The sequence below is a fragment of the Chlorocebus sabaeus genome, chromosome 20, assembly GCF_047675955.1.
Source record: "Chlorocebus sabaeus isolate Y175 chromosome 20, mChlSab1.0.hap1, whole genome shotgun sequence".
In the NCBI taxonomy this organism is placed as follows: Eukaryota; Metazoa; Chordata; class Mammalia; order Primates; family Cercopithecidae; genus Chlorocebus; species Chlorocebus sabaeus.
In genome coordinates, this window is record NC_132923.1 from 36,684,177 (window position 1) to 36,711,678 (window position 27,502).

The following is a 27,502-nucleotide window of genomic DNA, read 5'->3' on the forward strand; positions in this document are numbered from 1 at the left end:
TGAAAAAGCAGCCTAGGGAACTGATGAGACAGAAAGGTGGTGAGAAAATGCTCTAACAAATATTAAAACAAAAACTAGAATAGTGAGATAGGTGAATGAGCACAGAAAACAGTGTATTCTAGTAGACCCTACCATTAAAGAATAATTCAAGATTAAGAAAGGACTTCCCATCAATCATATTCAACTTGTAAGTTTGGGATTTAACAATTTGGAAAAAAACCTAAGTGATGTCTCACCTCATACCAGATGCACTTATAAAAAAAAAATAAAACTAGAAGGAAATAGAAACTGGTTATTATTGAGACTGACATAAATATTGAAGAGACAGAAGAGATTACAAAGGTGGAGGCAAGTGCTGAAAGATCTGATTAAAGAAAAAACTGGCCAGAAATGGTCACGTCTATCATCAGCACTTTGGGAGGCTGAGGTGGGATGAGATGGGAGGACTGGTTGAGCCCAGGAGGTTCAGACCAGCCTAGACAACAGTGTGGCCCCCATCTCTACAAAAAAAGAAATGCAAAAATTAGGTGGGTACAGTAGTTGCACGCCTGTCATCCTAGCTACTTGGGACGCTGAGGTGGGAGGATAGTTTGAGCCTAGGAGGTTGAGGCTGTAATGAGGTGTAATCAGGCTTGGGCAGCAAAGCAAGACTCCCTTTAAAAAAACAAAAACCAAAACCAAAAAACCAAAAAAACAAAAAAAACCCTGCTCTAACCAAAACAACTACGGCTGGAATGACAAAGTATTAGCACTACTCTATAATTCAAGGCTCATACAAATTGGCGGCTGGTGGCAGGGGGTGTTGCAGGGAAACCAACAGCTACTAAGCGAATTCCATGAGTTTATTATATTGGCACACTGAGGTTCTATGTAAGTAATTTTGGCAAGTTTGCTGTGGTAGTTACAGGTTGGGATTTTTAGGTTAATATCTTTTATCTGAAGATGAAGATATACATATCTGCAGTAAAAAGAAACCAACAGTAGCTAAGGCAAAGACCAAATTGACCAACTTTGGTCATTAGATACTTTTCTATAAATATGTATATTATTCAGTAATATAATGAAAAGTAAAAAAAAATTTGGCTACTTTAGGAGGCCCGTATATATATTATGTCTTCTGGCCTGTAGTGTTTACTGTTAGTAAGTTGATCAAAAGTAAATAAAAAATTCACACTTGAGTAAAAGGTTTCAAGAAGTACCAGGAAAGTGTACAGCTTATTTTTATTTATTTTAAAAAAAGTATTTTTATTTTTCCAGGAGACCCACTGTCACCAGAAAAGAAGTGTATAGTTTCTAACAGATTTATACACTGGAAGTTGATTTTGCTCCTTTCAACATGCCTAATGAAATAAATAAACCAAACAGTCTAAAGTTCTTCCTCCTCTCTGCCTCCTGCAAAAAGGTAAGCACCTAAAGTAGGCAAGCATGGAATAAATGGCTCTGGTCAGCACTGACAAATTAATTGCCTCTGGGAGGCTGAGGCAGGAGGATCACTTAAGGCCAGGAGGCGGAGACCAACCTAGGGAACACAGTGTAGAATCCTGTCTCTACAAAATAAAAAATATGTAAAAAATAAAAAATTTAGCTGGGCGCAGTGGCTATGAATGAAAGCAAAATATAGACCTTTAGAAAATACTTTTATTTTCTTAACACACAGAGATAACAATGACATTTGCCCACTAGACAGAGTAGTTCAAGACATATCAGAAATGGATTACAATTCACATGTTACAATATTCATAAATACGACCAGTCTCATGTTTTCCCAATTATCTTAGAAAACTTATTAAAATACCACAGCATACTAAACTGGCAAATTCATTTCTCATGTTAAAGAGTAATTTTGATTTTGATTAGTGAAAAACCAAGGCATAGTCCATTGTTGAAATATAATAATACCTTATCCAGCATTACTCAAGTATGATGCATTCTACCTAAACGTTCTTTAGTCAAATGACACCTTTTAAAAATCTAATTCCGTATTTTAACTACCATAGAGGAAATAATGTTTAACATGCCTTCTTAAACTTTAAAATATACCATGCAGAATATAATAATGTTCTTTCATTAATCTTCCTCATTAGAAAGATGAACCACTTAAGTTTTCTAGTGCAACACATTATCCTAAAAATTTACCAACGTGGGTATTTGCTTTACTAGAGCTAACCCAAAATGACTACATTTAAAAAATTGTGAATTTTTATTTTTTTGGTCACATTTAACGGTCAGTGATTACTTCGTGCTTTGGTTAAATATGCTGGTTTTCTGTTACCTTTCTTACCTCCCTTAATATCAAAGTTAGGGTAGAGCAACAAAACTACAGAAACCTTTGAAGAACTAATGGTTCTCTCAAGGAAAGTCATTCCTTTTAGCCGCACAGTTTAGAGAAGGTTATCTATTGAGCAAGGAAGGAACTGAAGAAGAAAGGGAGATTTGGAAACCAATGTGTTTATAGACAGTGGTCAGATTACTGTCACAACTGTCCTTAAATTTGTAGGATTTAATCTGTTTCAGTTTTGGAAACCAGAAAACTAAACTAGTTAAAACTATTTCTAAAGAAAGGTCAGCTTTGAAGAGGAGCAGGCAGATAATCATAAAGTAAATCACACGAGCTTTCAAGAATGGGTATTTGACATCTGAAGCATTTGTAAATTTTTGCTGCCCAGAAGTTTTAGTTTGCTGGTTTTCTCCTTTAGTTTTATTTCTTAGTCATAGTTAAGGTTTTTAAGTTTAAAAATGTTACTTTTAAAGTAGCATTATTTTAAAACACCATTATTTTATTAGCTGTAAATGAGCCACTGAATATTATATAGCAATGAAAGAATTCTTGCAACTACTTTCTTCCAACTGCACGCACAATGATGTAACTGTTTTCTTAAGAAAACAGTAAAAAACAGTTAAAAAATTCTATCTAGGAAATAAGTTCTATTAAAAAATGTGAACTCATATAAATGTTAAAAACCTTTTTCCTTTTGTGATTTTAAGATTTTTAAGGTATCTTAAAATAAGTTAACATGAAAAATTTCCAATGATTTTATTGAATTTAAGATATATACTGAATTAATACCCATATTTTTGTTAAGATTCTTCTCAAGGTTAAACTTGTCAATGTAGGTTTTGAGTTAATAGAAAACCAGTATCTACTATGATCCAGCAATAGATTTTTGAACATGAACTAAAGATAGTTGAGTTTTAGAAAACTAATATAACATCCTTTTTTTTCTTTACAATTCTAGAAATATGACCAACAATTTCCATTTTGAAAATGTAAGCTATCTTATAATAGTAAACTAGAACTCAATACTAGTTTTACAAAACTGTTTTCAGGAAATAAATTTCCTAATGCTTTGCATGTTTCCCCACATAAGTAAATCATATAAAATATACTGTTGGCATTCATTATATTACACAAAAATGAATATATCAGTGAAAAAATGAAAGCAGTTTGAACATCTGTGCTCCATTTAGGAACATATATTGTAGGTGGAAACTTCTATCATTCACCATTTATTAAATATTTATTAAATGCAGTGAGCATTGTATTAAGAATACTATAGTAAGTGGTGATAATATTAATGAACCACAGCCTATTCAGTATGTATTGTTACTGAAGATTATATATACCACAGTTAAAAGCTATGTTTCCATTTCTTTCATTATATTTTCATATTTTATTTTTATTTATGTACAAATAGAAGATTACATGATATTTCTTTTTCAAACTCTGGATTTCTAGGCATTTGAAGAATTCTTACTGAACTCAAACACATTTCATTGGTAATGACATTTCTTTCTGATTCAAATTGAAATATACTCTGTACATTAAAAAAAATCAATGCTTTTACAATCTTACCTAATTGAGCATCAATATTATAATAAATGAGATTTTTAAAATGACTTGAGCCTGTGCATATAAGGCATTTACATATGATGGCCTTGCATCCTATAACACAAGTAATTGCATACTTAATATCTGTAATCAACTATAAATCTGTAATCAACTATAAATCATAAAGTGTCTCAAGAATAGTAGAAATTGACCAGGCTTGTGTTTCACAGCTGAAAGGACAGTATTGGGCATTCTCATTGGTCAGTTCTGGAAGTCCTTTCCAAGGGGATCTGAATGAAAAAAAAGACATTTTACAAAGACATGATTTAATACATATTAACAAAATAGGCAAGACCTGGTGATTTTTGCCTTCTAGTGCAGAAAATAATCATATGTAGTCATTTGCTACAAAATAAAACAATATCCTAAAGACATACAAATGAATTTAGACTGAAATTATTCTTTGACATTCCATCTTTGGAATTTGAGACTTTTAAATACAAGGAATCCCTTTAGGTATTAAAAACATAGAAGAAACTACCATTACAAGCTACATATAAATATAGAGATAAACACTCTCTCAGGCATAATTTTATTCCTTTTGGAGTAAGTTTATGAGACTCAAATTGTAATTATGCAGATGTGTTATGTGTGATCTTGATAAAACTGTAAAACTAAAAGTAATGAAGAAACACTAAGAACTACGATTGGGGGGAAATGCCATTCCAGAGTACTTTCTACTTAAAGAAAAAAAATGCCAATCAATTTCTCATTCTACTGAATAATAAACTTAGTATTTATTATGCCTTTATATTCTAATACTAACTGCTTTACATATATTATCTCATTTAATGTTCACAGTAACCCTATAAGGTAGGTACCATAAGTATTCCTATCTATAGATAGGTAAGAGAGATTTACAGAGGTTAAATAACTTGTTCCAGCCCTCCCTATCAGAACACAGTGATGTTAGCACATCAAATTTATTGTTAATTTCAATGTAATCCCTTAAAAATGAAACACGAATTTAAAAAGTACAGAAATCTGTAATGTTTCATTTTTAAGTTGGGTCGTGGGAACATACTTGTTTCATTATTATGGTTTGTAACTCAGGGCTATATTACACACACGCTTCAGTGGGCATCAAATATTTCATAGTAAAAATGGGAAAAAATAACCCCATTAGGTAAAATAGGGTATTTTGGATAATAACTAATATCAGCTGGGTACTATATTTTAAAAAAGTCATAGAAACCTGGAAAATATAGAAAATGTATGTTTCCAAGTATTCAAGCTACATCAGAGTAAAATGCCAAATGACTGAAGCTGGATACCTGGGCATCTGTCATGTGTTGAATTATGTCTCCACAGAATTTGTATGTTGAAGTCCTAGCCCCCAGTACCTCAGAATGTGAACCTGTTTGGAAATTGGGTCACTGCAGATGTAATTAGTTAAGATAATGCCACATGAAGATTGGAGTTTTGCTGCCACAAGCCACAGGATTATCAGCAGCTAAGAGAGAGGGCTGGAAGAGACCTTTCCCTAATGCCTTCAGAGGGAGGACGGCTCTGTCTATGCCTTGATTTTTCAGATTTCTGGCCTCTAGAACTGTGAGACAATATTCTGCTGTTTAACAATTTCTATTATTTAAGTCACTCAGTTTGTAGTGCTCTGTTATTGCAGCTCTAGCAAACTAACAGACTACCAAAATTAAAAAACAAAATGAGGTTACAAAACCATGAATATGCTGCCCATAATTAGACTTGGACACTAGGACATGGAATGTGTCCATACAAATATAAGGAAGTCCCCTTTCCCTTTTTCATCCTGAAAAACTCATCCTGAAGTCATTAGGTGGGACAGAGCATGGCAGGTGACCACAAATGGAGAGGAAAGGGTAATAGGTAGTATGGAGCAGGATGTTAGAGTCCAAGAGGTATGAAGAGGGAGTTCACCAAGGGAGAGAGTGGTCCCGAGTGGGCAGTTAGAAACCAAGTGGTGTCAGGAGGGCTCCACACATAGAGGTGGCTTCGTGTGGGGTATCAGGCCGAAGCTGGGTGAGCAGATTGTATGTGGTGGTGATAGCCCAATGTGGTAAGTAGGTTATTAATTGTTGGAAAACGGAATTACAAATATAGAGAGGGAGAAAAATAGAATTAAACAGTGAGTAATAGATTGGAACTGGTGTAAACTCAGGTTTTCAATACACATAGACAGGATACACTGAAATGAAGATATGTGTGTATGTATTTACCTATATTTACATATTATTATTATTACATATTCCCTAGCCCTCTCTACTGGGGGGCATAGTAATAATCAATACACCATGTGTTCCGATCTAGCTTCTAAATAACATTTTTCACTATAAAGAGCAAGGGCTCCTTAGAGAATTGCCCAATTCCAGGCTGGGGTAGTGAAAGCAAAAGATGAGTCCTGAAAACCTTGCTGGGCCAGAAAGCAAGGAAGGACTTCCATACGTGACAAACAGGAAGTAGTATGGACAGAAATTTCCCTCCTGTCTGATACAAATGAAGAACTGGACATTAAGACATTAGACATTAGGCAACAAATAGTGATCTTTGAGGAATGAGAAACAAATGAAGCAAACCCTATGATTACCATACCTTACTGCCTTGAGAATTTCCAGGATTTGGCACAGAGAGGGGGAACACAGGTGGAGCCTGGCAGACTTCCTTGAGTTGAACTGAGAATCCAGGAACACTATAAAGCAGCTACAATTTGCAGGATAGAGTACTAGAGAGGAGGGAGCTGTACAAAGAGAGAACTCTGAAGATATGCAGAGGGTCCCACTCAAGTATCTGTAGTGTACCAACCAGCAAATACACAAGAGGAAACTACCAAAGAACAAGGAAAGAACCATCCAAAAGGATGAGAAGAAGCAGTACATGGCACTCACATAGTGTTGGGAACACTTGCTTGTTCCCATCAGGCAGATTTGAAAACGTCATAATTTTTGAAATACAGGCTAGAGAACACAGATAGGTCTTGATTCACTAATAGAGAATAATTATTCCTAGACCAAATCCTATTCTGGTCAGGTCTAACAAGCTTAAAATCAAGACCGGAAAGGATCAAACTGTTTCCAAGTAATTTCACTGCATTCCAAAACAAAGCTCAAGAACATTTATAGAAACACCAAAAAATTAGCACCCAACAAGGTAAAATGCACATCTGGTATCTAATAAAAAATAACCAGGCAAATGGCTGGGTGTGGTGGCTCATGCCTGTAATCTCAGCACTTCAGGAGGCCGAGGTGGGAGGACTGCTTGAGCCTAGGAGTTTAAGACCAGCCTGGGCAAGATAGCAAGACCCCTGTCTCTTCAAAAATCAAAAAACAAAAACTACCAGGCAAAGAAGCAGGGTGATCTGACCCATAATAAAGAGAATACTCACAAGCAAAAGCAACCCAGAAATGTTCAAAACATTAAACAGAGACATGGAAGATATAAAGATGACCCAGATAAGAGAAATGAAAACTACAATGTGTGAAATGAAAAACACCAGGATGGATGTGATGGTAGGTTAGACATAAAAATGTAAGCAGATTTCTTATCAAAATAATGTAACCACTTTAAAGTATGAAAGAGAGAAAGCTTAACTTTGAATTCTATACACAGTGAAAATATCTTTAAAATAAAGGCAAAACACATCTGTTTTTACACTTACAAGAATTGAAAGAATTCATCATGAGGAGGCAAACACTACAAAGACATGATGGAAAAAGTCCTTCAGGTAGAAGGAAAATGATATAAGATGGAAATACAGAACATCACAAAAATATGAAGAGCACTGAACATGGCAACTATAAGAGTAATTAGACTTTTTAATGTATTATTTAAAGATCATTAAAAAATAACTGACGGCCTAAACAAAAGTAGTAGCCATGTAGTGTGGGGGGTTATAACATGTAAAAGCAAAATGGATGACAATAATAAGCACATAGGCCGGGAGCGGAAAAATGAAACTATACTATTTTAAGGTTCTTTATACCTTACTTGAAGTGGTAAATCACTGGAAGGTAAACTATAAAGACATATACTATAAACCTAAAGCAACCATTTTAAATAAACAAGAATTATATCTAATTAGCCAACAAAGGAGATTAAAATGAAATAATATTCAATGCAAAAGAAGCACAAAAAGAGGAAAAAGCTAACAAAAAACAGAATAAATAGACAACAAACACTTAAATTTCACAATTTCAGTAATCACCTTAAATGTAAATGGTCTAAATATTCCAAAAGCAGAAACTGTCATGCTACAGGAGAGCAAGATCTGATTACATGCTACTATGTACAAGAAATCCACTTTAGATACAAAGACATAAATAGGTTAAAAGGATGGTAAAATCTATACCATGGTGACAACCAAACAAAAGAAACCAGGAGTGGCTCTATTAATGTGAAATGCACAGAAGTCCCTCATGTGCTTGTGAGAAAGGAGATGAAATTTGTGCTGTTTATTCATAATCTGAGGAACAGAACATAGATATGTATAATATAAAATTTGGGAAATTAAGATACCCTCTGAATTTATACTATCTTATAAAGATATGTAACTCTGACACTGTCTATTTGCTAATAATTAGGACAAGGAAGTGAAAAATGGTTTTTGAAATAACAGGCAAAAGACCAACTCTGACATTTTAACTATAATGAAAGCATTTCTGAAAACTATTTCCTGATATATCTTTAAATCAATTAACTCAAAAGGCCCAGGGTGAGTACCTTAAATTTTTATATTTATCCTGTGCTAACCATATCCAAAAATGTCAGGAAAATTAAAAAAATCAAAGACTATTCCACATGTATAAATCACACAATATCAAGACCTCAACTTAAAATAAATAATCTAAAATAAGAGAAAGTGAAAATTATATAACAGAATTTGTCATGTTAAAGAATAAAGGCTTCACTTTTCATTGGGATACCTAGGGCATATAGAAATCAATTCTAAGAAACTGTAATTTACCTAATAGCTAGTAAACTGACTAAACACTAGTTATGGAAATTACATGCTGCTGATGACTTACCTCTCAAGATGAACATAGTGTCGGGAAAGAACATTTTTAACCAAAACTATAGTCTTTGCAGTAGTCTCCGGGCCCATCAATCTGGAAAAATATAATTTTGCACGAAGAAAATATCCAATAGGCCACAGCCACTCCTAAAAAAGATTATTCAAAAGTAAAGACCAAAAAAAAAAAAAAACCCCATAAATGTCTAAAAATTACTTGAAAAATAATTTAAACTGAAACTCAGAAGATAAATGAAATTCTTACAGGTCCTTGGTGATAATTGAAACCTTTTGCAAGATTGTAGTTGTCATTGTCTAATGCATTGTCATAAATTCCACAGTAAACCATATCACTGCAAAATGATTAAAATTTAAGTTAAATAAAAGATGATCAGATATTACATAGAAAGCATTGAAAAATTTCAATAACAAAGGTAAGAGAAACCAATTATTTTGTCTTCTAATCTAAAGAATAAGCTCAGCATTAGTGCATCATCCATCTAACCTTAAATTAGTACATACTGAGCTCACAGGACTTTAATCATGTGTTAAAAATGATTAACAAATACTAGTTAATATAAAAACTGTAAAATATTCTGGTATCTTGCCTTAAAGAAGCTAGCCTGGCACTAAATATGGGTTGGTTTGAAGTCAACTATTTCCTAGGCCTCTAATATATTGAGGCCTGTCTAATAATTGAAATATACATAGAATAATTTGAATTAGTAAAAATTAAAGACATGGTTTTATTAATTATAGATTGGAAAGGTGGTTTTTAAGCTTCTCCATAAAATTGTTTTAAAATTAAAATTGGCCTATTATCAGGTTACAAATAGCAACTGAATATACATATTGCTTTATTATAATACATAGAAGTTATAACACAGTTATCTATACTCCATTTGTTACTTTTCTTTTTTTGGAGAGCTGGTCACAAGAGTAAGCTTTAATTGTGGGTTTTGGTGTATGTGTGCGTGCATGTGTGTTTTAATACAGTGTCTCATTCTGTCAAGCAGGCTGAAGTGCAGTGGTGCCATCATAGCTCACTATAGCCTTGATCTCCTGGCTCAACTGACACTCCTGCCTTAGCTTCCTGAGTAGCTAGGACTACAGGTGTACACAATCTCTCCTAGCTAATTTGTTTTTAATTTTTATTTTTGTAGAGATGGCATCTCTACAAAAACTTTTGCCCTGGCTTAAAAAAAAAAATTAAAAAAAAATTAGGGTTGATGTCAATGTATTTGGATTAAATATAATATCAACGACATTCTTAATACTTATATTCCAACTTACTCTGGATCTAAAGTTTTCATGCCAAGGGGACCAAGCAATTTTTTTTCTGCAATCTCCAGAGCTTTCCATGCTTTTTCTGTAGTAAAGAGCTCAGGGGCCTAGTGAATGCCAAAAACAAATATATAAATTTTTAAGATCACAGAACAATTAGTTCCTACCCACAGAAACTATTCATAAACTTGAAAAAAATTACTTAAAATACAGTGAGGGTCAGAATTTGAGTGTAGATACCTAACCAGATCTAATCCTATGAGCCTGACTTAGAAGGACTGTTCTTGGCCGTAGAAGTTAGGATAGCTTTTAGAGGTGATTATTTCTCTGTCACCTCAAGAAAGTTACTCAGCTCCAAAAGGAAGTTGCCACAGCTACACTGAAGGCAGAACACACTTTTATTTTAACTCCTTTGGAGACAGGGTCTCGCTCTGTCACCAGGCTGGAGTGCAGTGGCGAGATCAGAGAGCTCAGTGCAGCCTCAATCTCCTGGGATCAGGTGATTAGCCTCAGCCTCCTGAGCAGCTGGGACTACAGGCTAATATATTTTTTAAATTTTTGTGGAGATGAAGTCTCACTATGTTGCCCAGGCTGATCTTGAACTCCTGAGCTCAAGCAATCCTCCCACCTCAGCCTCCCAAAGCGTTGGAATTACAGGCATGAGTCACTGAACCCAGACAGCACACACTTAAATGTATGTAATTCATTCTTCGGCGAGTTTGTAATAGCTTTCTTTACGTATATCTGATACCCATTTTTTGCTTCTGGGGCCATAAATAAATACAGAACTTTTACTCCAATAGCATGAGTAAATTTACTTGAGATACAGAGAAAGAAGAGAGAAAGCATTGTTGACCAAGAATATGCATTCATTTCAATGGTTAAATAAAATCAAGTGCACACTGAACCAAAGCAACCTTTGTGTACTTTTACACTTTTCATTCTACTATAATTTATAGTACTAGGTTTGGTACTCTTTTTGACAATGTGAAAACAGCTAGGCAGGCATAGAAGAACACATACCTTCTCTATTTTACTTCCTTATAGTTTATTTTTAGACTAAAGTATAGATTTAAAAAAGGAGAGAGTCTAGAATTCTTTGCTAGACAAAACTAATTGCAGCAATGCAACAAAGAAAACAGAATGTTAATTGAAGCTATCCACTTTAGTTCACTAGTTCAGGGCTTTCCAACTAGTGTGCTGAGGCACTGGTTAGAGCACAGGTGTGTAGGATACAAAGACCCTCAGCTTTCAGGGTAGCTGGGTGGGTCCTGAGGCTAACTGAAGTAGCTGGATCTAGCACAAGCAGCCTACTTCATGTAGCCTATTGTGCTATACAAATATCATTTTCTTTTCTTTTTGTTTTTTTTTTAATATGGAGGTGGGGCCTCATTATGATATCCAGGCTGGTCTCAAACTCCTGGGCTCAAGTGATCCTCCTGCCTCAGTCCCTAATGGGATGACAGGTGTGAGCCACTGCATCTGGCCACAAATATCATCTTCTATGTGTGCTCTGAATGTGAAAAACTCTAGGAAGCACTTCATCAGTCATCATCTCTGTTCTTGGATACTGAATGTTACAGGTCAAAGGTGATATGCATAATACTTGATGAATTAGAAAAGACTATTTAAAACTAGCTAGTAAGCAATATACTACTTTTAAACCATTAAGTGAATTTGAAAACAAATGGGAATAAGGAATTAAGCAAACGCTAGCGCATCATTTTTTGAAATGTTTTTACAATCGGATCACCTACCACAACCATTGCTATGGTAAAATTAGGCCTGAGCTGATAGTCACACCAAGGACTTGAAGCTCCATAACTATCTTTGTATATGCCACGTTTGTGAACCAGATTTGGATGCTTTTCATTTAAATCTGAAGGGTCTTCTGAAACATGAAATAGCTTTTCAAAGTTGTCTTGTATTTTTCTGTTCCACTCATCATATGAGACCTTTACAACCTTTCCTGAAAAATGACATAAGATATGGTAGTTTTAATCATTCAAAACAATTCACACATCTAGTTACAGACAAATAGTAATATTTAGTTTATTTTTATCTACTACAAGGCAATAAATTATCCACTGTTGGAAAATGTGGCCAGACTGAATTGAGATGTGTTATAAATGTAAAATATAAGCTGGATTATGAAGATGTAGCACCACTAAAAAGAACACAAAATAGCTTATGAATAATTTTATATTGATTACATGTTGAAACAATATTTTATATACATACATTGAGTTAAATAAAATGCCTTTTTTTTTTTTTTTTTTAAGACAGGGTCTGGCATTGTCCACCCAAGCTGGAGTGCAGTAGTATGAACGTGGCTCACCGCAACCTCCGCTTCCTGGGCTCAAGCCATCCTCCCACCTCAGCCTCTCAAGTAGCTGGGACTACAGGCTCACATAACCACACCCTGCTAATTTTTGTATTTCTTGTAGACATGAGGTTTCATGTTGCCCAGGATGGTCTCAAACTCCTGAGCTCAAGTGATCCGCCTGCCTTGGCCTCCCAAAGTGTAGAGATTACAGGCATGAGCCACCATACCTGGCTGATTTAATAAAATATCTTGTAACCAATTTAACCTATTTCTTTTTACTTTTTAAAATGTGGGTACTATAAAATTTAAAATTATGTATGTGGTTCACATTATTTTGGACAGCAGTATTCTAGAAAAAGACATGTAAAGATTGCAAAATTGCTCACAGAAATGCAACTTGCTCAGTCACACTGAGGAAAAAGACAAGCACAATAAAGGCAATAGCTATGTTGCTTTCTTATCTCAGTTCAAAGTTGCTAAAAATATGGTCCAACTAGAATTGTTACAATTTTCATATTAGTAAATTAATGAATTTTCCTTCTTCTTAATTTGAAGGATTTCCCAATATTAGCTGATTGAATCAAATGATTACATAGGTTGAGAATATGCATAGTACATTTGAAGGTTCTTTGTAAATAACCACCTTACCATGTCTTTTTACTGTGACTTCATGATAAGGGAAGATATTTTTTTTGGATAATTCCAGCAACCAGCGAATAGCAGATTTACTCAGTCCCACAATTTCCACAGCAGACCCATCTCTAAAATTAAAAAACATATTTTTGTTCTCTAAGTTGGAGACCTTTAGGTACTATTTAAAGGGCATTCAGTAAACAATTGTAATGAATCATATAACTAACATATTATGAAAACTATTAAAAAATCCTTACTCTATAGGAATGTGTACTATATCATGCAAACAATTTTTCCTCTTACTGTTTTGCCATTGTCTGTCATCCTCACATTTTTTAAAAATTCTATGATGTAGAATGGGAATTGTGGAATAAAAGAAGATGGAAGTTGGAAAAGGAATCTGAATATTGGGATAAGGTACTAGAGAAAAGATAGCAAACATGAAAAATAGGGCTGGAGAAAATGAGAGAAGGTAGACGCATTAATCTGAAAGCTCATTTTTAAGAAAAATAAAAGGGAAGTACAAGATCTAATGTACCAAAATCAATAATTTTTAAAAATTGGTAAAGCATGTAAAGATAGCAACTTATTTATTAATTATTTTTTGTAGAGTGGGGCCTCACTATGTTGCCCAAGCTGGTTTTGAACTCCTGGGTTCAAGCTTTCCTTCTACCTCAACCTCCCAACCTCCCTAAGTGTTGAGATTACAGGCGTCAGCTACCACACACAGTCCACACTATTAAATTTTTTGGACAGTTCTTACTGAAGATAAAACTTAGAATAAGAGGCCAAGTGCGGTGGCTCATTCCTGTAATCCCAGCACTTTGGGAGGTTGAGGTGGGTGGATCATTTAAGGTCAAAAGTTTGAGATCAGCCTGGCCAACATGGTGAAACCTTGTCTCCGCTAAAAATACAAAAATTAGCCTGTGTGGCAGTGAGCGCCTATAGTCCCAGGTCCTTGGAAGGCTGAGACAGGAGAATTGCTTAAATCTGGGAGGCAGAGGCTGCAGTGAGCCATGATTCGTGCTACTGCACTACAGCTTGGGCAACAGAGTGAGGCTCTCTTTCAAATAAAAAAAAATTAGAATAAGAAATTAACTTCTCAGCTTAATACAGTATCAGAAGCTATTTTAATAGACATTACTTAACGGGTACAAAGTACGTTATTTGGGTGATAGTAACATTACAAGCTATTTTAATAGCATCTGATGTTAAGCATTTGAAATCATAAAAACTTCTTAAATGACAAACACTAGGAAAAAAGATTTAAAAAATTAGGAGGAAAAAGGTTCAGAAAGTGAAAGAATTTCATAAAAGACAGAACAATTGGTTGTTTTCCATGTTTGCAAAAGATGGGCATAATGAAATGTTTACATCAATAAGCAGTTCAGGTTACGAAAATGTCTTAACCACTGGGATAATGAATCAAAAATCTTTCCTTTGAGGTGCTTGTAGAGAATCAATCCACGAGCACTTACGGAAAAGAACAGATAGTATTACTTGATAACATATCAAGAGGATTGTGTGCATGGACAATGAGGAGATGAAGGGAGGAAGTCAGGGAAACTTTGATTGACTTAATACAAAGAGTTCATGGTTAACAGAATAAAAGATTCCACAAGTATGTACTTTTTAAAAAAAGGGTGTAATTACACAGCACTATAAAATTAACACTACCTTGGTGTGGCTGGGATTCCTGTGTTTCTAGCTCTGTCACTTTCTCCCATTTTATCCATCCATGTGCCACAATTGAAACGATTTCCTCCATAAACAAATCCTGTTTCTTCATCAACTCCTGCAGTTACATTAAAACCTAAAAAACAAAATATGTATAAAATAAAATTTTTATAAGTATTATATATGTATATACAAATATTTTAAAACATTTACAAAATTTTAAATATAATAAACTAGGACAACCACTCTGAAGCTCAGTTTGGCGATATCTTATTATTTTGTATCCAGAATATACAAAGCACAAAGTTGTAGATGTGCATATTCTACCACATAGGAATTTCATTTCCATATATATTCTAGAGAAACCCTTATTTATGTGCACATGGAGATGTGTACGAGGATATTCACTGCCACATTGCTTGTATTCACAAAAAATAACTGCTCAATAGAAGAATGGATAAACACTGTAGTTTATTCATACAATGGGGAACGCTCTATACCATTTGAAATTAATGAACTGGATTTACATGTATCAAAATGGATGTCAGAGCTAAATAATATATGTACATGGACAGAGAGTGTGGAATAATAGACACCACAGACTCAGAAGGGTGAGATGAGAGTGACAGATGAGAAATTACTTAATGGGTACAATGTACATTATTTGGGTGATGGTTACACTAAAAGCTCAGACTTCACCCTTACCCAATATATCCATGTAACAAAACTGCCCTTGCATCCCTTAAATTTATACAAGAAAGATAAATCTCCAAAACAAAATGGTTGAATAAAACAAGTTGCAAAAGGACATATATAGTGAGATAACATTTTTGTAAAAGTTTAATCATTGATAATACTGGTATATCTAATATCTGTGTATAATTTCAAAACATAAATTATTGATTATAGTACATATTATAGTACACTGAATATATGCTATGTAATATATAGCATAAGTAATTTACACATACTCAAACACACATAAGTACATAAAGTACAAAAACTTCTGGTATGAAAAAGGGGAGAAGACTCATTTTTCCCTGATCTTCCTCTCTTAAGTACAATGAAAATCCCTGAGCGTAATACAGTGGACTGTCATAAGAGGACTCTTAAAGTGTAAAGAGGAAGGCAGGTTGGCTAGGAACCTCAAGACTTGAGGAATGTCATAGTGGTGAGTTCCCTGGGTTTTTTTTTGTTTCTTTTCTTTTTTTTAAATTCTCCATATTAAAAAAGTCTGGCTGAGATGTTGCCTTGGAAAAGCAACCTGCAACCTTCAACAGGTAATGACAAAAAGTTCCAAGAAAAACCAATTGGTTCTAGCCAAAGGAAAAGGAAAGAGGGACCCTAACCAGACAGAAACCTTTATGACAACATCCGCCCTATGCCAGCAAATACCATGGATGTCCTTTCTCCCTGGAATGTCAGTGGAGACTGAGTGGAAGCCTGGACTCCTATCCCCTACCTGGGGGTAGCAGATGGCTCAAGGCAGTGCTCCCCTTCCTCAGCAGCGTGGTACCCATGGACACCACGAGGGGAATCTGGGGAGTCTAAACTTACACTCCCAACCTGGTAGCAGTAGGTGGCCTTGGGGTGGCAGCAGGCAGCCCAGCGTGTTTCCCACCCCTGCTGCATGATGTTAGCACAAACTGGGTGGGGAGTATGGACTTTTACCCCCAGTGGGAGCAGGTCGTTAGGGACAGTGCTCCCCTCTCCTGACAGCATGCTGTCAGCAGAGACTGAGTGGAGAGTCTGGATTTCCATGCCCTGCCCAGCAGTGATGGGGTGCCCCTCACACTCCAACTAGAGATTTCAGGGAAGATCTGAAGAGGAGGAAGCTGCAAAAACGATGCTTTAAAGCTGTATGGGAAGGCCTGGGCAAACTCTGACCAATCTACATGTGAAACAGATGAGAATTAACACACCCAAAGATTACAGAAGTAAACTACACAGTGTGGAATTCCACTCGGGTTTCCTGAGTGGCCTCCTGATAGCCCATGAATGAAGTAGACCACAATAACCTTGCTAAATATTAAATTGTCATTGAAACCACAGCCCACAAGAGTGTGCCAGAAGCTGCATACTAAACTTAAATAACGGCTACTTGGTAAAATGAAAGATTTCACAGGATCCAGTGTCCTATAATGTAATATCCAAAGGTCTAGGAAAACATGAAAAACTACTTGTCAGGCCAAGAATCAGGAAATTGCAACCTGAATGAGAAAAGGCAATTAACAGGTGACAACACTGAGGTGACTCAGATGTTGGAAATATCTGACAGAAAAGCTTAAGGGAGATATCATAAAAATGCTCCAAAGAGAAGGATGCTTTGTAGAAACAGAAAACTCCATCTTAAAATAAATATGGAACCTCCAGGGACCTTGAATAGCCAAAACAATCTAGAAAAAGAACAAAGTTAGAAGACTCATGCTTCTTCATATCAAAACTCACTACAAAAAAAACTTCTGGTATGAAAAAGGGGAGAAGATTCATTTTTCCCTGATCTTCCTCTCTTAAGTACAATGAAAATCCCCGAGCATAATATAGTGGACTGTCATAAGAGGACTCTAAACGTGTGAAGACGAAGTCATTTAAGAAGTTTTTATGATTTCAAATGCTTAACATCAGATGCTATTAAAATAGCTTTTAATGTTACTATCACCCAAATAACGTACTTTGTACCCGTTAAGTAATGTCTATTAAAATAGCTTCTGATACTGTATTAAGCTGAGAAGTTAATTTCTTATTCTAATTTTTTTTTTGAAAGGTAAAGCTTAGAATAAGAGGCTGAGTGCAGTGGCTCATTCCTGTAATCCCAGCACTTTGGAAGGCTGAGGTGGGTGGATCATTTAAGGTCAAAAGTTTGAGATCAGCCTGGCCAACATGGTGAAACCTTTTTTTTTTTTTTTGAAAGAGAGCCTCACTCTGTTGCCCAAGCTGTAGTGCAGTAGCACGAATCATGGCTCACTGCAGCCTCTGCCTCCCAGATTTAAGCAATTCTCCTGTCTCAGCCTTCCAAGGACCTGGGACTATAGGCGCTCACTACCACACAGGCTAATTTTTGTATTTTTAGCGGAGACAAGGTTTCATGAATATTCATAGTAGCTTTACTTGTATTAGCCAAAACATGAAAACAACCCAAATGTCCTTCAATGGATGAATGGTTTGGATGAATGGTTAAATAAATACTGGTATATGCATAAAAGAGAATACTACTCAGCAATAAAAAGGAATAAACTATTGATAAATGCAACAACTTGAATGGATCTTAAGGGCATTATGCACAGGGAAAAAATCAATCTCAAAAGGTTATATAGATATGGTTTCATTCATATAACATTCTCAAAATGACAAAACTATAAGTTGCAGAAGAGATTAGTAGCTGCCAGAGACCAAGGCTAGGGGTGGAGTGGTTAGGTGTGACCATAAAAGGGTACACAAAGATCTTTATGGTGATGGACCAGTTCTGTATCTTGATTATGGCAGTGGCAACATGAAGCTATACATGGGGTCAAATTGCACGGATCTACACATACACATACACACAAAGGTGAATGTAAAAACCGGTAAAAGTTGAAAACATACTGATGTCAATCTCCTGATTTTGATATTGCACTGGGTGAAGAATTCATGGCATACTATGTATCATTTTTTCAACTTCTTATGAGTCTAATCTTTCAAAATTATAAAGTTTAAAAAACTCACATGAACATAAAACAATGCATGTTTTACAAAATAAATATACAATAAACCATTGCATTGGCAGCAATGATAGTGTGCCATGAGATGAGGAACATTACAAACTCAAGAGAAGTTAGAAAAGCACATTTATTTTAATACCATATACAAACAAACCTTTTTACAAAAAGTATTTTATAAGTGCCTAGGCTCTTGAGACAGACCATGAGTAAAGTCTACCTCCACCACTTAGTAGCTATGTGACTCTGGGCACGCTACTCTGCTTCAGTCTTCATTTAGTAAAAATGGAAACAATATCACTCATTCCCAATGTTTTGGTGAGTGTTAAATGGTAATATAATAGGTAAAGTAGTTACCACAATGCCTAGCACATAGTAAGCATGCAGTTCATGGTGATCATTATAGTTATAAATGAAACCACCAAAATTATCTTTCAAACTGGCTGACAAAAGATATAAAATTTTATCTTTCCTCTAGAAACTAAAAACTTGGTGAGATCAGGAACTATGTTAATCTTTTTCATCATTATACTGTGAGGTTTGGCTTACAAATAAATATTTATTAAGTGAACAATTACAAGGTTTAATTTCATCATCTCGATAAATTTGTACTTTAGTTAAAGTTCTGTACCTTCATCCTTCATGTTTCGATCTATCTTGGGACCAGCATTCCTTTCTCGGAACTGTATGCCCTGCATGTGTCTTTGCATTGCTTCCTGTATGACTTCAAACAATGGCTGATCCTGTTTGAGACATAATGGGTGTTACCTCTGTTTGAAATTACATTTTTCTTATTTTCCCCCAAATCTGACAACTGAAGTAATGTGAAAATATATAGCTTCATTTGGAGTGAGAAATAGGAATTGGGTGAGGCCAGGGAAGAAGCAGCTCCTATATACCAAATAATACAGATGAGCATACAAATATTTAACATCAGTAGTTTTGACTATTCATGTCGTGACATAAAATAATCTGTTGATATACAAAAACGAATCTAGGGAGCTTGTACAGTTTCTATTAGAGAGATCTGTTCAGCCAATAAATGAACCTAGCTTGTTATCCAGCATCTGAATTTTAAATTGGCATTGCTATTCTTGCTCATCTGCATACATAGGTAATGGGGATAAATTATGTGCTAAAGGGGAACTCTCAAATTTGAAGATCCATAATGACTTTGGAAAATACCCCAGTGAATGTAAAGAATTCGTAAGTCATTTTCTTTACCCATATAAACAATAAATGTGATGCTCAGGATGACACTTAGGAAAATATACAATTACATTTTTAAAAATAAGGTAAAGAATATTAAATAGAAGCAAAATGTTTACAGTCCTTACTTGTTTATTATGTTTCATTTTAAAGACTCTGAATAAAACCAAAACTCTACAATATAAAAATTCTACTAGTAATTATAAAAATTATAAAGCTGTGAATAAATACTTTTGGATAAACTGTGAGAAAACAAATACTTATGTGTAAAATAATTACCTGCCTGATAGCATGAACCTCTATATTCGTTGTAACGGAAATGTCCGTCGATAACAGAGGACAAATAAAAAAAAATTTTGGACAAATGTTCTTTGAGTACTCCATGATATAAATAAATATCATGAGGACACAAATATATGCTAGCCCTGAAGTAGCTTACACAGCTACTACCCCTCCCCACCCCCTAGTCATGCACCAAACTATTCATATAAAGGCATATCAGAAGTGGCAAAAGTATAGCATTATTGTTCATTCTTGATTGGGGAAAAAAACACTCAAAAATGTCTATCCATTCTTCACTGTTCATAAGATAATCTTTAAGCTCCCTGGATTGGTAGTCAAGGCTCTCCAAAACCTGGCTCACCCTTTCCATAATCTCTTACTACCCTGCAGATATAGTACACAAAAAGCCAACCCAGATTGATGTTTTTACAAAAAGTATTTTATAAGAGCCTAGGCTCTTATAAAAGCACAATAAGTACTATGTCTCCTAAACTGTGCTTCAATCCACTATGCAACTTTATTATTCCTTTCCTCTTTTTTTTTTTTTTTTTTTTTTTAAAGAGACTGAGTTTTGCTATGTTGCCTAGGCTGGACTCACACTCCTGGCCTCAAGTGATCCTCCTGCCTCAGCCTCCTGAGAGGCTGAGATTACAGGTGTCTGCCATACACCCGGCTTCTTTTCATCTTTAATGTCTCCCAACAACTTTCCCCATCTCTCCTAAAGCCCTGCTCACCTTTTACGGCTCATTTAGGTGAAACTTTAGCTATTTTCTAAGGTTCTCCCTGAGACCTACTTACTGGACCTTCTCTCTCTTTCTTTAAAGAGACTATACAACACTTCCTCTATACTCTATTGCAATGGCCATATTTATGTACACATCATCATCTCTTCTACCATGTTAGAAAGTTCTTTAGGCAAAGACAAATCACTTACAGTACCAGCGGGTGCCAAATCAATACTGACATTTGAATAATTCTTAAGATTTGGATTCTTAATTACACTTTTTTTTTTTTTTTTTTGAGACAGAGTTTTGCTCTTTTTGCCCAGGCTGGAGTGCAATGGCGCGATCTCAGCTCACCGCAACCTCCGCCTCCCGGGTTCAAGCAATTCTCCTGCCTCAGCCTCCCGAGTAGCTGGGATTACAGGCATGTGCCACCACCCCGGCTAATTTTGTATTTTTAGTAGAGACGGGGTTTCTCCATGTTGGTCAGGCTGGTCTTGAACTCCCGACCTCAGGTGATCCACCTGCCTCGGCCTCCCAAAGTGCTGGGATTACAGGCGTGAGCCACCGCGCCCGGCTACATTTATTTTTACATTAGAAACTGAAAGCCATTTTTCAGAAAAAAATTATTGTAAGAAATATCTTTACCACTGTGCCAGCAGGCAAAGGAGCAGAATCATCTGTAGGATACATTCTGGAAACTGGACACTTGAGAATGTCTAGACCATTTGGAACCATTTTACAGTAATCCTGGATACACTGCAGCCACCACCACACAGCATCCCGACAATTGTATCTGGCATAAGTTCCTTCACCCAGTAGATTAGGAATGAGACCATGCCTCAGGGTACCAGCAAATGCTAAAATAATATTCCTAAAACAACAGAATTAAGTGGATCAGAAATGAAAATAAAACAGTCACTTTTGGTGACTATATTTTGAATGCATTTTCTCTCTTGCCCTATTTCTTTATATTTTCATGTAGAAAGTAGTCATAACACGATAGAGTAAGTACACGATTAAGAGTAAGTAAATAGAGAATTAAAGTCAGGAACCTTGATTCTAGCCTAGAATGTTATGCTAACAATCTGTGTGACTCCCTCTCTGATACAGTTTTTTCATGTGAGATTGGACTGGGTGATTTTTAAGGTACCTCATAGCTCCAGATGCTACTTTTGAAGTCTACGGTATTTCAAAATCGAAGTAACAATTAAACAAGAACTTTATTATTTTAAATAGCAGAAATCAAGAGTAAAACAAACATATAAGAAAACAAACTGGCTGGGCATGGTGGTTTACACCTGTAATCCCAGCACTTTGGGAGGCCAAGGCTGGTGGAACACCTGAGTTCAGGAGTTTGAGACCAGCCTGGTCAACATGGTGAAACCGTCTCTACTAAAAATACAAAAATTAGCTGGGAATGGTGGTGCATGCCTGTAGTCCCAGCTATTCAGAAGGCTGAGGCAGGAGAATTGCCTGAACCTGGGAGGCAGAGGTTGCAGCGAGGTGAGACTGTGCCAGTGTACTCCAGTATGGGTGACAGAGCAAGACTCTATCAAAAAAAAAAAAAACGGAAGGAAGGAAGGAAGGAGGGAAGGAGGGAGGGAAGGAGGGAGGAAGGAAAAGAAAGAAAGAAAGAGAAAGAAAGAAAAGAAAGAAAGAAAGAAAGAAAGAAAGAAAGAGAGAAAGAAAACAAACTGGTAGAAGCTGACCTTGAAAAACATAATTCAACCAGTTTAAAAACTGGTAGAAGACAGTTTATTTTTTAAAGTGTTATTTTACTATTATATACCAAATCAAAATTTAGTTTGTAAGACAGCACGACACTCCAGAAACAGCAGGAAATTAAGAAAGAAGAAGGCTGAAGTCTAAATCCTAGCTTTGCCATCTGTGTGACCTTGGAAATGTCATTTAAAATGTCTAGGCCTTACTGCTTTTTGGCTAAACCATTCAGAAATTTTTATTAATTCTATGTCTCAATTTAATGCCCATTTTAAAAACAGGAATGCAATGGGAAGCTTTTTATTTATAAAGTACAAAAATGTTAGTATAGACAGTGACACTTTCAATTAATAAAAGGTCAGAATAGTAGATTTTTTTTTTTTTTTAAGAGACCCTGTTGCTCAGGCTGGTCTTGAACTCGTGGACTCAAGCAATCTGCCCACCTCAGCCTCCCAAAGTGCTGTAATTACAGGAATGAGCCACCACACCGGGCCATAGTGCTAGCAATCTTAACCATCTGGAACAACCTTGTACGCTTTAACAAAATGACCTCTGATTCATGATGACCTCTGTAGAGGGAGGAAGTAGAACCATCTAGGTAGAGGTATGTGTCCACTAAAACGAATTTCCTACAGCTCGCAACCAATCTTACAGTTGGTTGTGGCCAGAACTGATGCATGTTCTCCCAGCTCTCTTTCCCTCTCTGCTTGCCTCCTGGAGAGGCCCCAGAAGCCATGGAAACTGATAGATCCTCCAGCTGGAAGAAACCTGCTTCCATGAATCAGTATGTGGAAGGCTGCTTACTGAGCATGCATCTATGACTACAAGAAATAAATCTGATTTGTGAAAAGCCATTAAGATTTTAAGTGTTTATAATTTACGGCAGCTAGCACTACCCTAACAAATATCCTCTGGGATAATATATTATTCTCTGGGAATCACTTCTAGATCAGGGGTAGGCAAACCTTTTCTATAAAGGGCCATATAGTATTTTAGGCTTTGTGAGACATATATGAATTCTGTAGCATATGCTTTCTTCTTCTTTTAAATGACCTTTTAAAAAGGGAAAAGTTATTCTGGTTGGACGCAGTGGCTCACGCCTGTAATCTCAGCACTTTGGGAGGCCGAGGCAGGCGGATCACAAGGTCAGGAGATCGAGACCATCCTGGCTAACACGGTGAAACCCGGTCTCTACTAAAAATACAAAAAATTAGCCAGGCATGATGGTGGGCGCCTGTAGTCCTAGCTACTTGGGAGGCTGAGGCAGGAGAATGGCATCAACCCGGGAGGCAGAGCTTGCAGCGAGCCAAGATGGCACCACTGCACTCCAGCCTGGGCGACAGAGCGAGAGTCTGTTTCAAAAGAAAAAAAAAAAGAGGTAAAAGTTATTCTTTGCTCACAGGCCATACAAAACAGGCGATAGGCCATAGTTTGCTAACCAATAATCTAGACAGTCCTATGTAAAATTAAGCAGCGGAAATTTGTGATATTGCATAGAAGTGATAATTGGGAGCCTAAACAATATTAATGATGATAAAAACTAATATTTATGAAATGTTCAGCATGTGGCAGATATTACTCTAGACACCTTAACTGTATGTGTTCATTTGATCCTCACAAGTACCCAGTGAGGTAATTTGTCAGCTGGTAGTTTGGAACCAGGATTAGAAGCTAGCAGTCTGGTCTAAAGCTGGAGTTCTTAACCACTATACTACACTGAATGCTGATGTTCCATTTCCTTCTTCTAAAGTAGTAATTCAGGGGCATTTAGGGAAGAAGCAAACAGCTTCCTAAATTTCTATAGCTCCATAATGATAGTAAGAAAAGGTCTTATATCCGACTAGCAAAAATGCAATTCATTTCAGATGCCCACCTAAAAACTTCAGTTTTAAAAGTATCAAAAATAAAATTTTGGCATGTAAGGACACAAACTTCAGTTATTTTCCTGATGGTATCAAAACAAGGTATCATATAAATGCCTTTTTGCTATAAGTTTTAACTTTTAGACCTGTGCTTTCAAACTTCAGCCTTAGGTTGTTGATAATCACCCAGAGACCTTGTGAAAACACAGATTTCTGCCCAACAACCCTACTCTCTCTATGTGCAGGTTTGGATTTGGGAGGCCTGGCATAGGGTCCAAGAATCTGCATTTCTAACAAGCTCTCAGGTGAGGGTGACACTACTGATGTGTGGAACGCATTTTGAGTGGCACTGCTGTAAGCGCTTTCCTTTCAACCTCCAATAAGTTCATTCATATTATTGTGACATTAAAAAAATACCATTTTACGGCCGGGCATGGTGGCTCACGCCTGTAATCCTAGCACTTTGGGAGGCCGAGGCAGGCGAATCATGAGGTCAGGAGTTTAAGACCAGCCTAACCAACACAGCGAAACCCCGTCACTACTAGAAATACAAAAATTAGCCAGGCGTGGTGGCGGGCAACTGTAATCCCAGCTACTCAGGAGGCTGAGGCAGCAGAATGGCTTGAACCTGGGAGGCGGAGGCAGAGGTTGCAGTGAGCCGAGATTGTGCCGCTGCACTCCAGCCCGGGCGACAGTGCAAGGCTCTGTCTCAAAAATAAAAAACAAAAAACAAAAACAAAAACAAACCATTTTAAGTCTAGAAAACGTAAAACGAGGTTACAAGGCTTGACAACAAATAGAGGAAAACTTGATAATATAATTCTGCAAGACTGAAAGACTAGCAATGCCTTCACTATAGAAGGCATAAAAATATTATAACATTTTTAGTTTTGTTGAAATAAATTAGCTAATGCTAAAGATAACCTGACTTGTAATATGAAGGACTAGAACTTCGTGACTTCAAAGATTTTCACCCCTTTGAAATTTTATGATCCTATTAAGTGAACATACAAAAATAAAATAAAAAATACCTAAAGAAAATACAGCTACCAAATGTTGAGAAAAGATGGGTAAGAAGGAAAGCTTGAAGAGCACGTAAAAGATATTCAGACATAAACTTGCAGTACAACACTTTAGAGGATCTCCTACCTGGCTTCTACATAGCGTCCAGTAATCAGCAGTATGCCTCTAAGTGCAATAAAAGTATCCCTTCCCCAGCAGCGGAAAATGCCAGAAGAAAAATGAGGTAAGCCTAATGGAAAACACAACAAAATAATATGTTAACCATAATAAGACACACAAACCTATGAACTCCATTACTATAGAACAGTTCCTCTAAACCTGGGGTACAAGACAGGTACCTGCAAATCCTCTAAAACCGTCTAAAATTATTTGTGCTAACTTTTGTCAAACGGGATTCCATCCTCTTATCAGATTCCTAAAGGAATCTATGACCTAAATAAGATTAAGAACCACTGCTATAGAGGGATACTTATCTAAATTGAGGTGTGAATACACAGGTAAACTTTTCTTCTTTCTGAGAGAGGGTCTGGCTCTGTTGTCCAGGCTGGAGTGCGGTGGCGCAATCTTGGGTCACCGTAACCTCCACCTCCTAGGCTCAAGCCATCCTCCCACCTCAGCCTCCCAAGTCGCTGGGAGTACTGGTGGACACCACTGTGCCTGGCTAGTTTTCATACTTTTTGTAGAGAATGAGGTTTTGCCATGTTGCCTAGGCTGGTCTTGAACTCCTGAGCTCAAGTGATCTGCCCAACTTGCTCTCCCAAAGTGCTAGGATTATAGGCATGAGTCACTGTACCTGGCCAAACTTTCTTTTATAAATTAAATTTAAAGAGTAAAATCGGAGATCAAATACTTAACACATAAACACTAAATATTAATTATATATTTAAAAAGACTCTACCTTGAACTTAAGGATAATAAATAAATCAAAATATGAAATTATTAACTTAATGATACCTAATTAAGTATACTTATTGATCTATCACTTGAGTCAACATTTATTATCAAATTTCCCACTAATTTAAAATAACTTAAAAGTGTTATATTCTGTATACAATATGTACAATTTTACTTGTCACTTAAAAATTAATTTTACAGACAAAAACAAGGATTTAATGTGCCAAATAACTTGAACATTCTAGGTAATTGGGGCTTTTATATACAAGATAAAATAGTATGATTAATGGTGCAATCTAAAATTTTACTTAAAAGATTGAGTTTGGTTTCTTATAAAACACTAAGGTCAGGAGTTTGAGACCAGCCTGGCCAACATGGTGAAACCCCGTCTCTACTAAAAATACAAAAAATTAGCCAGGCATGGTAGTGGGCACCTGTAATCCCAGCTACTTGGGTGGCTGAGGCAGGAGAATTGCTTGAACCCGGGAGGTGGAGGTTGCAGTGAGCCGATATCACATCATTGCACTCAGCCTGGGCAAAAAGAGCGAAACTCCGTCTCAAAAGAAAAAAAATTATGCTAAAGCACAAATATCACATATATTTTGGTTGGGGAAACTGAGGACAAATAAAATATACACAGCATTCATTTATAACTATCTTCAAAGCACTTAACGCTATTTGAAAATTATCTTGTTTGCTCCCTGTTGAATGAATGTATCTTCCCAGTAGGAAATAAGACCTATGAGTAGAAATCTCATCTACCTTGTTCACCAACAAGTATGTATTCACTGAAAATTGTAACTGTATATAATATATCCCTATAAATATTTGATAACTGAAATAAAAAACCAATATTAATATGTAAATTGAAAAGTGAAAGAATTTGACTAAAAGAAAGTTTTGGCAATTCCCGAGTGTACTTCACAATTTAAGTTTCTGTTTATTGGAAATTAGATGTTAGTTTCTTCCATTAAGAAAGATAAGAATTAGACCTTTTTCCTACCTATGTGGTCTCCAAAATGATGGTACAAAATTTCCCCAAATACACTGTGTATTATTTACTTATGGTTAATATGTATGGTTTATATATGGATGATATATACATAATTTTGATGATAGCAATGACAGCAGCTAACATATATATAGCACTCTGTGCCATAAGGACACTTCCTAGTAGTCTGACCTATTTAATTCCTTGTATGAAACATGAATATAGGTAGATTCAAAGGTGAGTCTGAATCAGTATATCCAAAAATATATGCAGTCTGTCTTTGTGAAAAAGTCAAAACTATAAAATATCTAG

At 36.0% G+C, this 27,502-nt stretch overlaps 1 protein-coding gene across 2 annotated transcripts in view; it reads right to left on the reverse strand.

Moving 5' to 3' along the window:
* Window positions 1–1,620: 1,620 nt before the first annotated feature.
* AGL (amylo-alpha-1,6-glucosidase and 4-alpha-glucanotransferase) overlaps window positions 1,621–27,502 on the reverse strand; it is a 68,029-nt gene continuing 42,147 nt past the window's right edge. For both annotated transcript variants that reach the window (XM_007977840.3, XM_007977843.3), the window contains 10 exons: window positions 25,432–25,534; window positions 21,347–21,572; window positions 19,117–19,228; window positions 14,791–14,926; window positions 13,129–13,241; window positions 11,912–12,123; window positions 10,164–10,261; window positions 9,136–9,223; window positions 8,887–9,020; window positions 1,621–4,119 (listed from right to left, as the gene is read on the reverse strand). In XM_007977840.3, coding sequence (XP_007976031.2) covers window positions 4,002–4,119; window positions 8,887–9,020; window positions 9,136–9,223; window positions 10,164–10,261; window positions 11,912–12,123; window positions 13,129–13,241; window positions 14,791–14,926; window positions 19,117–19,228; window positions 21,347–21,572; window positions 25,432–25,534 — 1,340 coding nt within the window. In that variant the 3' untranslated portion in view covers window positions 1,621–4,001. The remainder of the gene's footprint in view (window positions 4,120–8,886; window positions 9,021–9,135; window positions 9,224–10,163; window positions 10,262–11,911; window positions 12,124–13,128; window positions 13,242–14,790; window positions 14,927–19,116; window positions 19,229–21,346; window positions 21,573–25,431; window positions 25,535–27,502) is intronic.